The sequence below is a fragment of the Rhinatrema bivittatum genome, chromosome 8 (genome assembly GCF_901001135.1).
Source record: "Rhinatrema bivittatum chromosome 8, aRhiBiv1.1, whole genome shotgun sequence".
Lineage (NCBI taxonomy): Eukaryota > Metazoa > Chordata > Amphibia > Gymnophiona > Rhinatrematidae > Rhinatrema > Rhinatrema bivittatum.
The window spans coordinates 99,189,867-99,202,580 of record NC_042622.1 but is presented as its reverse complement, the minus strand read 5'-3'; the positions used below and the strand labels follow the sequence as shown (position 1 = coordinate 99,202,580).

Genomic DNA, 12,714 nt, shown 5'->3' with positions numbered 1-12,714 from the left:
CTTGGAGTTGGCCCGTTGTCAAAATAAAGGAAAAATAAATGTTTATTATCAGTGCTGTGCCCCACCTCCAATCCCCTACCTCTCCTCTTCATCATAAAAATCCAGGCCCTGGAGGTCAGGACCATCAACCTCCAGATTCCCCTCCTTACTCACATAAAACACCATGGTGGTCCAGTGAGGACCTGGAGCATCCCCTAGGCTCGGGCCTGGCAGCCACCATTTTTAAAAATGGCTCTGTTCAGCCTTTGTTTCTATCTCATGAAAGGGGCTAAGGCTGGGTGGAACTATTTTGAAAATAGTGGCTGCCATGCCCGAAATCTAGGGGGCACTCCGGGCACCCACTGGACCACCAGGGGTTTTTTGTGAGTAAGAGGTGTGGGCTAGAGTGGGGTCCCAGCCTCTGGGGGCTGGACTTTTTGATGAAGGGAAGGGGTTGGAGGTTGGAGCCTGGCACAGATTAAAAAAAAAAAAAAAAGTTTCCTTTATTCTGACAATGGGCCACTTCCATGGGCAGTGATGGGGGGGGACGGGACAGGGGATCTGTGCAGACCCCAGAGATGTTTCAATACTTTGGGGGGGGGGGGAGGGCTTACTTGGGGTCCATTGGCCCTTTAAAGTGGTGATAGCCCCAAGTTCTAGGGCCACCATCACATGATCTATTGGGTGCATTTACCACCATGAGATATTTTCTAGCAGTATTTAACTGTGAGGAAACATACTGCAGGAATCACAAAGTGGCAGGACCTATTACTGTAGCTTTGTGACTCCCTTGGGGAAAAATCCTGTGATTTAGTGAATGAGCCCCTAAGTTTGCACGTGAGGCAGTGGCGGGTTAAGTGACTTGCCCAAGGTCACAAGGCATGGCAGTACCATTTGAACGCTGGCTTACTAGTTCACAGTCTGCTGCTCTAACCACTAGGCCACACCCCCCTCAAGTTTTACACATTTCAAATTGTTGAAATATGGAAATAATTGCATGAATCCAAACCAATTTAAATAAATCTGGATTCCATTACAAAAAGTCAGTCAGATATGAACCAGGTCAAAGTTGACTCTGACTAGCTAAATAAATTTCAAGCAAAAATCTGGAAGAGACAAAGCTGGACTTGAACTGGGCTGGAGGAAGTTCACCCATCCAGCATCTCAAGGACCTTTTACTGTAGAATCCACTCTGTAGACAGAACATTACACAACATTCCATAAGACAGACACAACTTTCAAGAGCGCTGAACTCAGCACTTGGTATGATGTAGTGGTGCAAGTAGTTACTATGAGATTTGGTTATAGATACTGTCCTGCTATCCTGCTGTCTTGTGCTCAGACCTGAGAACATGGTGTGCCACACTTGAAGGAGGCTTCCAAAGACCTCTAACTCACCCTAAGAAAAATTGTGCCCTCTAAGTCTATTATTAAATCGTAAAACTGATAGGTTGGGGTTTATTGTTGCTCAGAAGGCAAAGAAAGGCTGTCTAGACTAATCTTGGGAGTGGAGAGCTACAGATAGGAAAGCTATTTATCTGTAATTCAAGCAGATTCTACTGGCTGTTGTGCAATCAAGATTTTATGCATTTCAATACAGACTTCACTTTCTTTCCCTAGAAACCATTCCGATCCAGAGTGCCAGGTATGTGGAGGAAAAATTGTTACAGAGGATGCGATTTTTAACATTGGTTCTGTAAGTATTTTCTTGCCCCTACCTTCTCAGACATCTCAGATTGTCTTCAGTAGTAAAACAGTCATTCAAATGTGCAAAAAAGTAATTTTTTTAATAAGATAAAAACTTAAACAATGAAAAAATAAATCCAATGCCAATTATACCAGTGCAGGCCATCTAGAGAGGATGTTCATATTGTTACTGTTTCCAGACAGGGGATAGATTCTATCTCTTGAGTTTGATTTTCTTTTAAATTCATGCTCTGTTTATGTTGTACTATACTGATTTTTTTTCTTTTTTTTTAAATATCAAATTAAAAAATAAATCTGCATAACCAGCACATGGGAAAACCCCCTTTGCTGCAGCTTGCGTCCTAACTGCAGTTCCCACCCACCCATCATCAGGAGAGTTAGGAAAAGAACTTAGTTGCAGCACAAGTGGGGTGGCCAGATGATAAGATAGAACAAAGCAAAGGAGCCCACAATGGAAGTTAGCTCGAAGGCGATTGGGGTATAGTTAATTAAGTTAATTAAGATGAATTAATTAATAATTACAAATCGATTTATTAATAATTAATTAATAGTTAAAGTTAATTATAGTTAATATAGTTAATTAATGCAGCTGCCCGCATACTCACCAATGCACACCACCACGAACACATCATGCCTGCACTACACTCCCTGCACCGGCTACCTGTAGCATCCAGGATATTGTACAAAGTACTTACCCTCATTCACAAGTCTATCTATAACCATGATATGCAATGGTTCTCTGATCATTTCACATTTCACAAATCAAATAGACCAACAAGAACAATTCACCAAGCCAAACTCCCACTCTCAAGCATATCAAGCACGTCTCGACGAGAGAACGCTCATTTACTATTGCAGGAACCAACATTTGGAATAAAATGCCCTCTGACCTGCGCCATAAGAAGTTTAAATAAAACCTCAAAACCTGGCTATTTAAACAAGCTTACCCATAATAGGAATTTTCTTAATCTGAACTGCCAATCACACCATCCCCTCTGTTTTCCACTTTTCCTCAATAATTACTCCCACTGGCAATCCTTTGCAATCTATTTATGTGTCCCCTAAAATACAATACCATTCTTCAAATAGAATGCAATTTTGACTCACCTTTCTACTATTGTTTGAAAATACCCAGTTATTTATACTTACCTTTTATATTACCACCCATTTTAGGCTTGTTTAATTTGTACTATATGTTTCTATCATACATTTACTTATTTGTACTTGTTTTGTTCTATGGTCTTTAGAATGTAAAGCTAGTTGCTGAATTATTGTTTATTGTAAACCGAGGTGATGTTTATAACGTGCCGCGGTATATAAAAATTTCTAAATAAATAAATAAGGGTGATGGCAACTCCCACGCTTCAATGGCGGGGAAAAACTTGAAGACAGCAGTTATCAAGTTGGGACTCCGGTTTTTTACTGAACTGGGCCCCGGCCATGTCACATGCTAAGTAGCACCAATGGTTTGGGACTTCAACAGCTGGATTTGCAATAAAGATTAGGAGCTAACGAAGTAGCCGATGACCTAAAGCAAGCCTGGTCACCCTACACATTTGATAGTCAGGCAAAGATAAGAATTATAAGGTTTGACATATATCAGAATGCAATGTTTTAATATAGATTTAATGTTCTATGTAATTTGAATGTTAAATGGAAGCTTGTGCTGCAGCAATAATTATCCACATAAAGATGTTTTTTTGTTATTACCGGAGGCTTGTGTCCTTCATTTAAAATGTTGCAAGACAGAATTACGCTTTTAGGAGGGAGGAAGCTTGTATCTTAACATTATTATGTTTTAGTAAGAATGTGAACCCTGGGCTGAGGTGAGAGGTGTCTCCACCCACAGGCATAGTCTTTAGTGGCGAGGGACACAGCTAGAAATAGAGAGTTTATTGTGAAGGAAGGAAAAAGTAATGTCCACAGAATTGAAGATGTAGTAGTACAGTCCTGAGCAATGGGGAATACCCAGAGCAAGGCCACAGATGAGAAGATCCGGTAGTTTCCCGCGGAGCGGGGTACGCCGGGGATCCCCTCTGACGAGTGTAGGCACCTCAGGAATACAGATCTGGTAGTGGCCCGCGGGGCAGGGTATGCCGAGGATGTCTGTACAGTAGATGTTGTAGAACCTGATAGAGATGCCGGAACCCGGAAGTGGCTCCTGTAGTTGGTGTGTAGATATTCTGTAGTGCAGGAAAGCTGAATGGCTTCTACTGAAAAAAGGCGGTAGTGACACAAGGGTCAGGGTATACCGCGTGAAATCTGCAATACAGTTCGCATGGTAGAAGTCAGTAGAGGTACTCACAATAGATGGTTCCTGAGGAGAGAGAGAGACCTGAGAAGCAGGTTTAGTAGCAGTCAGGCAGGTAGGCCCTCCAAGGAGCGGATAGCCAGGAACGCAGGGGAGCCCCCGAGGAGCGGGTACTCAGAAAGAGGTGGATTCAGCAAGACGGCACTCCTTGCTAACTCGAGGAAGGCAAGGGCCGGTCAGATTAAGTACACTAGTAGGATGAAGTCATCAGGAGGGGACGCCCTCGAGGTTCTCGCCATGATGTGTTCAAAAGAAGCCCTTGCACACGTGCGCCTAGATAATTCTGGGTCCAAGATGGCAGTCCGCAGCACCCACGCTGTGCCGGGAACACCGGAGAGGTCGGCGGGGATTAGCAGAGACCGTCATTCTTCCCAGACTTGATGGAGTGGGGAATAAAGAGGTGAGCATGAGAGGTTGCAGCCGTCTGTGCCGACAGGCGTAACACACATATTATGAAACTTTGTGAGCAGTTGTGCCAGTCAGATCACATTGTTAGCATACTGAACTTGTCTAGGCCTAACCTAGTATCTTAAAAAGTGGCAGGTCCCCTCTACACCTTTTGCATGTCACCAAATTGAAGCATCTTCTTTCCTACCCTGTTTCAGTAGGAAGGTTTAAGTGATCAGTAAACCTACCAAAGCATCTCATTACACCATACATAGAGATCCTCTGGATTACTGCAAGCTGCAAAATCTTGTATGTATCCGGTTACTAGAGTCCTTGGCTGAAATCCTTTTTCCACTACTTCTTGGATTTTTAGTCTCCCTTTCAAAATATTGCTCAAAGTGGCTTACAGATAAAACAACTTGCCCCATGTCAGGGGAAATGTCAGTGGGGGAAGTAGGATTTGAACTCTGGTTTCTCTGGGTCTTAGTCTTTTGCTCTAACCACGAAGTTTCTTCTCCACTATGTACTGCTTGAGCTGAATAGATGACCTTCCCCTGATCACACTTCTTTGAGGAAAGATCCACGCAACTACACGACTTACCTTGCTATTATGCATTCTTGCAGAGTGATATACATGAGAATTAGTCGCCATTGTACAAGAAGGTCTATAGCTGAATAATAGTAATGATAAAATGTTTCAAAATAATAGACAAAGCTTGAGTGGCCATACTTATACATAAAAACATCCATGTTGTAGAGGAAAAGGTAATTCAAGATCAAGAGAGATGGTATGTTATATTTATTGGCAAAATGAATGGGAAAATGGTCATGGTATATGCCCCAAATGAGAATAATCATATATATATATATATATATATATATATATATTTTATTTTTTTTTTATTTTGGAACTACATGTCAAGGGGCCTCTCTTCTTAATGGGGGATTTTAATTGTGTACAAGATCCCCAACTTGATAAATCCCCAGAACCTAGCAGCACAATGAAAGGAAAGAGAATAGATTTCCTATGCCAGGAATTACAGTTCTTAGACATATGGCGGGTACTTCATCCCGGGATCAAGGAATTCACACACATCTCATGAGCCCATTACTCCTTATCCAGAATTGATTACATCTTAATATCCCAGAGTGTTTTCTAATATTGTAACTGTAAATATAGGAAATCCAGTTATTTCAGATCACTCTCTACTATGGATAGATTGGAAGGGGGAGAAGCAGAATTTAAAGAAAAATAATTGAAGTTCTCTAGCTGATTAAGAAATGATGTTTATTTTTAAGTGTTTCTTTGTAAAAAGTGGAAAGAGTTTGAGAGTTATAATGCTCAACATAAGGAAAATCCAGCACTTTTCTGGGAAACTATCAAGGTAATGATGTGGGGGGAAATAATTGCATATCTTATAGCTAGGAATAAAAGGTTGAACAAGTCCATTATTCAGTTAGAGGAACAATTGTCACTGGAAAAACACAGATGGGTGCGTAAAGTCTGTACATCGGTGAAGGAATAATATAGAAACATCTTGGAAAGCTTGAATACTCTGATTCACCAAAGAAAACTGAAAATGCTGAATATGTTGAAGCATACATTTTTTCATTTCGGCAGTTAAGAGGAGAGATCACTAGCTAATGTGGTTCATGTGTGGAGAGAAGGTTTTTTTTTAGAAGGGGCAAAAAATGTTCAAGGCTCTATAGTAACAAGGGGGACAGACATTTATGCAGTATTTTGGCATTTTTATGAACGACTATATTCCTCTGCAAATATGCCACCAAACCCACAAACAGAGGAAGATAGCTTCTTTCAAAATGTGGTTTTGCCTCAACTTGCTTGAATGGGCCTACTCAAGAAATCATCGGAAATTTCTCAAGTAATTAAGGGTAGTAAATACTTCAACACTCCAGGACCAGATGGATTCTCATATGATTATTATAAGTTACTGAACCCGCAGGTTTCTGTCCCCATGGAGAGTTATTTTAGCAGAGCCCTCCAAGATGGAAAAATGGATTTACAGTGGGCTCAGGTAGGATAAGACCTGTGACCCACAGCTGTTATTGACAGCTGTGCAGCCCACAAGTCTACCCCCCCCCCCCCACACACACACTCACATAGGGCATTAAGGAACTCAAAAAACAACAGGATTACAGTGGACTCTGGTAGAATTAGATCTGTGATGCGGAGACATACACTTTATCAAGTGACACAAGTATAAAACGCCTTCTCTGTATTAAATACCGAAGAAGTTCTTGAGAAAGAGATTGAGGTGGCCAGCAGAAATGCTATTCAAATAGTGATAGTAGGACATTAGAATGTCACCTCTCAAATACAAATTCAAATGCAATAAAAAAGGGCAAAGTGGATAACAATAGTCCGCTAAATAAGTCACAGAGAGAGTCCAAGAAAAGCATTAACCTGTACCAGAATAGCTGGAAAGCTATGTGCACAAATGCTCGTAGTTTGGGCAATAAAATCCCAGACCTGCAAGCCCTAATGTTGGAGGTGGACTTGGACATGTTGCTGTCACGGAGACGTGGTTCACAGATTCACATGATTGGGATACTACCATACCGGGATATAACTTAAGGAAGGACAGAGAGGACAGAAAAGGGGGAGGAGTGGCTCTTTATGTCAAAAACAATATCCAAACCTGAAATTATTACCCAAACTTTTATAACATGATACAATATGCAATACATACAAGACTTGTTATATATGGGATGTGGATTGAGTGTGCCTTCATACAATGCTAAACAGATGTTCAGCTATCGTGTCTATAAGCCATGTTCTGGCTTTAAAATCATTAGGCACCTCAATATGGTTTTAAAGTACTGTTTGTGTCCACTGGTTTGCGTGCTCATCAATTTCTTTTCTTATATGCAAGCCACTGCTTAACTTATACTTGCGAGTGTGTAGTCGATCTTGTGCTGCCGACACCAAGGCGTTTCGGAGCTGTGCTCCTTCTTCACGGGCTGTGCTTTGGCAAGAAAGACTGCTCAAACACTGTGGCAATTGTTACTGTGGCTGTATCAAGAACTGTGGACTCCGGCGCTGAGGATGCAGAGTGTATGCTCTGTTGTAAACTACGGCTGCCACGTCCTGCTCCGTTTTCTAGCATCTGAGCTGCAGGGAAGATGGGGCAAAGAAGAAGCGTTATGGGCTGTCCTAAAAAAAGATGATGGGGCATTCATTTTTATTGGCGTGGTTTATAGGCCTCCAAATCAAATGGAATTACTAGATAGAGAACTGATTGAAGACATCTGAAAGATGAGTAAGAAGGGAGAAGTGATGATTGTTGGAGAGTTTAATCTACCGGATGTAAACTGGAGAATCCCTTCTGTGGAATCTAACAGTAGTAGAGAGATAGTGGATGCCCTGCAAGTGGCTCTGTTCAAACAAATGGTAATGAAGCCTACAAGGGAGGGAGCTATACTCCATTTAGTGCTCACTAATGGAGATAATGTCTCTAATGTCCGGGTTAGTGCCCACCACACCACCAGTGATCATCAAACGGTATGGTTTCATATCACTAATACGATACGGAGAAGTCGCACAAAGACCAAGGTTTTGTGTTTCAAAAACACGGACGTTGTTGAAATGGGGAAGTACCTGGAGGAAGAACTAGAAGGATGAGAGAAAACAAGAGATGTGGAAAACTGTGGGCCATACTAAAAGGAGCAATTACTGAAGCGACTAATATATATGTTAGAAAAGTAAAGAAAAGCAAGAAAAGAATGAAACCTATCTGGTTCACAAAGGAGGTGGCTAATAAGATAAAAGAACAGCATTTAAGAAATATTCAAGATCCCAAAGGGAGGATCACAAGGAAGAATATCTGGTAAAACTGAGGGAGAAGAAGAAAGTAATCAAGCGAAAAGTCAAGCGGAAGAAAGGATTGCCAAAGAGGTAAAGTGAGGTGACAAAATATTTTTCAGATACATCAGTGAAAGGAGAAAAGTCCAAAGTGGCATAATGAAAATGAAAGGTGAATAGGATCAGTGGAAGGAGACAGATGAAGAAATGGCAGAAATTTTAAACGAATACTTAAGTTCGGTGTTCACTAAAGAAGACCCGGAGAAGGACCGTCGCTAGTTAACAAGAAACTGGAGGGGAGTGGAATGGATGAAACTCCATTTATGGAAGAGAAAGTATGAGAAGAGCTAGGAAAACTGAAAGTGGACAAAGCCTTGGGGCCTGATGAGGTTCATCCCAGGATACTGAGGGAGCTCAGAGATGTGCTGGTAGCTCTGCTGCGTGACCTGTTCAGTAGATCCCTGGAAACGGGAGTGGTGCCAAGTAATTGGAGAAGAGCAGCGGTGGTCCCTCTTCACAAGAGTGGGAGCAGAGAGGAGGCTGGAAACTACAGGCCGGTTCGCCTCACCTCAGTGGTGGGAAAAGTATTGGAGTCGCTGCTGAAGGAAAGAATAGTTCACTATCTACAAGCAGCAGAATTGCTGGACCAGAGGCAGCATGGTTCCGCCAAGGGAAGGTCCTGTCAGATGAATCTGATAGACTTTTTTGATTGGGTGACTAGGGAATTAGATTGAGGAAGAGCGCTCAATGTCATCTACTTGAATTTCAGCAAAGCTTTTGATATGATCCCGCACAGGAGGCTTGTGAATAAAATGAGAAGTTTGGGAGTGAGTGCCAAGGTGGTGACCTGGATAACATACTGGTTGAAGGACAGAAGACAATGTGTGATGGTAAATGGAACTTATTCGGAAGAGAGAGTGGTGATGAGCGGAGTGCCACAAGGGTCGGTGTTGGGACCGGTCCTGTTCAATATCTTCATGAGCGACATCGCAGATGGGATAGAAGGTAAGGTTTGTCTATTTGCGGATGGTACTAAGATCTGCAACAGAATGGGCACGCCGGAAGGCGTGGAGAGAATGAGATGGGATTTAAGGAAACTGGAAGACTGGTCGAAGATATGGCAGCTGAGATTCAATGCCAAGAAGTGCAGAGTCATGCATATGAGGTGTGGAAATCCGAAAGAAATGTATTCAATGGGGGGTGAAAGACTGATGTGCACGGAGCAGGAGAGAGACCTTGGGGTGATTGTGTCTAACGATCTGAAGTCGGGGAAACAATGTGACAAGGCGATAGCTAAAGCCAGAAGAATGCTGGGCTGCATAGAGAGAGGAATATCGAGTAAGAAAATGGAAGTGATTATCCCATTGTACAGGTCCATGGTGAGGCCTCACCTGGAGTACTGTGCTCAGTTCTGGAGACCATATCTCCGAAGGGATAAAGACAGGATGGAGGCAGTCCAGAGAAGGGCGACCAAAAAGTTGGATGATCTTCATCAAATGACTTATGAGGAGGGATTGAAGAACTTAAATATGTATACCCTGGAGGAAAGGAGGAGCAGGGGTGATATGATACAGACTTTCAGATACTTGAAAGGTTTTAATGATCCAAAGTCAACGACAGACCTTTTCATTTGGAATAAAATCAGCAGAACTAGGGGTCACAATTTAAAACTCCAGGGAGGAAGACTCATAATCAATGTCAGGAAGTATTTCTTCACGAAGAGGGTGGTGGATGCCTGGAACGCCCTTCTGGAGGAAGTGGTAAAGACCAAAACTATGAAGGATTTCAAAGGGGCGTGGGATAAACACTATGGGTCCATAAAGTCTTGAGGATGTGAATGAAGAGAAGAGGCATGGGGGTGGCTTGCAGGAATGTCGGCTACTACCTGGTGATACCCTTATTCAATAAACATACACACGGTTAATGCGACTCCAACATTGCTCTATGCTTCAGTGGCAAGAGGAAATGTGGGAAAAAGGATTTGCATTCACAAATAAGCGTGGGGGTAGCTTGCTTGTTGTGGTGGTTACTACCCCGAACCAATTAAGCCTGATACTTCACTTTGAATACATATACAGTGCAGCTCACTGCTTCAACGGCAGGGGGAATGAAGAAAAGAGGATTTATATTCAGACAACAACCGACAAGGACTAAATTGCACAGGCTGGGTAAACAAATAATCGTGGGAGTAGCTTGCATATTGCGGCGGTTACTACCCCTAACCAATTAGGCTTGATACTTCAATTTTTATAGCTCCAGCACTGCTCTCTACATCAGTGGTGGGGGTGGAAGGAAATTAGAACCAAAAAGTTACCAATAAGGGCCCTGACCTCAGCGGTCAGAGTAACAGATAAGTATGAGAAAAAAAAGTGTGAAAGCTTGCTGGGCAGACTGGATGGGCCGTTTGGTCTTCTTCTGCCATCATTTCTATATTTCTATGTCTCTTTTCCTTCACATTTCAATAATACCCATATAACAGTACTTGCTAAACTGGGGAAAGATCTGCTTTCCCCAGCCTCATATCAAACCATATCACTCTTAAACTGTGACTTAAAAATCTTAACCAAAGTGCTAGCAGACCGTCTTAGCCAAATCACTCCCTTAATCATTTCAAATAACCAGGTGGGCATCATAAAAGGTAGAGCGGCCTGCTCCCACATAGTTAAATTAATAACGGCAATGTCACTATGCAAAACTGTACAATGTCATAATTAAGGGAGCCCTCTATATCAATATCAACTCACACAATATGTCAGTGAATATATTTTTATTAATGAGACCACACCATAAAAACCTATCTAGACAAAGAATACTATCTAACATAACCACACTTCACATTCATACCAACACATCACACATTTAAAAATATCAACACATTTAATATTGAACAATACTTAATAACATGTGTGATGTGTTGGTATGAATGTGAAGTGTGGTTGTGTTAGTATTCTTTGTCTAGATAGGTTTTTATGGTGTGGTCTCATTAATAAAAATATATTCACTGACATATCATGTGAGTTGATATTGATATAGAGGGCTCCCTTAATTGTGACATTGTATAGATATAGGGAACCTATTGTACTATACTTTTCCCCTAGTGCATTATAACTATGCAAAATTAAGCATGTCCCAGCAGTAGCTATAGGGTTTGATTTGGAAAAAGCCTTTGATAGGGTCTCCTGGCCATATTTATTGTCGATATTGGATTGCTTTGGTTTCAAAGGCTCCTTTCTACATTTTATTAATCTTTTATATTACTCTCCTTGTTCTAGTATTATTGCTAATGTATATGTCAGCTGTTTTTCAATTGCAAAGGGGAGTCCGACAAGGTTGTCCTTTATCCTCATTATTGTATATCTTAAAACATAGACCCATTGTTGAGGAAAATTGACGCTGAAGATACTATAAAAGGGTTTGGGGAGGAAGGGTTCTTATGGCCTGGATTGGCCACCTTTGGAAACATGATGCTGGGCTTGATGGACCCTTGGTCTGACCCAGTATGGCATGTTCTTATGTTCAAAATAGCGGCCTTCGCCGATGATTTCCTAGTATTTCTCACAAACCCAAAGGAATCTCCAGATTCAAACTCAATTTGGGGCATTTACTGGCTTGAAAATTAATAGAGACAAATCAGAAGTCTTGGACATTTCCGGTACCTTGAAGAGTACACGTGGCTAAGACATGAGGTATTTGGTGATCAGAATTCCAGGGGACATGAGTTAAATGTACAACTCTTATTGAAAAACCTAAAGACATCTCTGCAGAGATGGCAAGATCTCCCACTTTCTATTACAGGTAGAATACAACTTGTGAAAATGATGGAAGTGCCTAAATGGCCATTTGTCTTGCAGATATTACCCATCTGATTGCACAAGAGGGATCTCCAGGAGATACACAAGGCTTTTAGGTCTTTTGAATGGAGAAGAAAGAGAACATTGATTCCTATAAAAATTTTAACAGGATTAGTGGAACAGGGAGGATTGAAGCCAAATGCACCTTGGTATTCGAACAAATTACGCCAACTGAAAACATCCTTATGCAAAAAAACGTGCTTGGCAAAAAACTAGAAGCTCTAATACAAAAAATGCATATCACTGTTTGTTATGAATCTATAAAAAAAAAGCAACTGATCTTGCTAAGAAATCCAATTATGCAGAAAAAATGTCCTCCGCAAATGGTAATCCATCCGTACTCTTTAATATTGTAAAATCTCTAACCACTCTTGACCAGATTCCAAACACAAATATAAATGATTTTACCTGCAAACAAATTGCTGAACATTTTCAAACAAAAATACAAAAAATTTTGGAAGAATTTTCTAACTTTCCGGTTCCAAAATTCCCTTGCACAATACCAGGAACCAACTGGTCAACATTTTCAACTATAAACAATGCATCAGTACTTCACATTCTTCATAAACAAAAAAAATCAAATTCCCTTTAAACCCCTGCTCAGGTACCTTATTTAAGGCCCCGGGTGAAGTATTTAACAATCATCTTTGCAAATT

The 12,714-nt window shown here is 41.3% G+C and overlaps 1 protein-coding gene across 2 annotated transcripts in view; it reads left to right on the top strand.

Annotated features, from left to right (window-relative positions):
- The window catches only part of LOC115096864 (TNF receptor-associated factor 2-like), a 58,199-nt gene that overhangs the window by 15,299 nt on the left and 30,186 nt on the right, over positions 1 to 12,714 (top strand). For both annotated transcript variants that reach the window (XM_029612073.1, XM_029612074.1), the window contains exon 3: positions 1,600 to 1,675. In XM_029612073.1, coding sequence (XP_029467933.1) covers positions 1,600 to 1,675 — 76 coding nt within the window. The remainder of the gene's footprint in view (positions 1 to 1,599; positions 1,676 to 12,714) is intronic.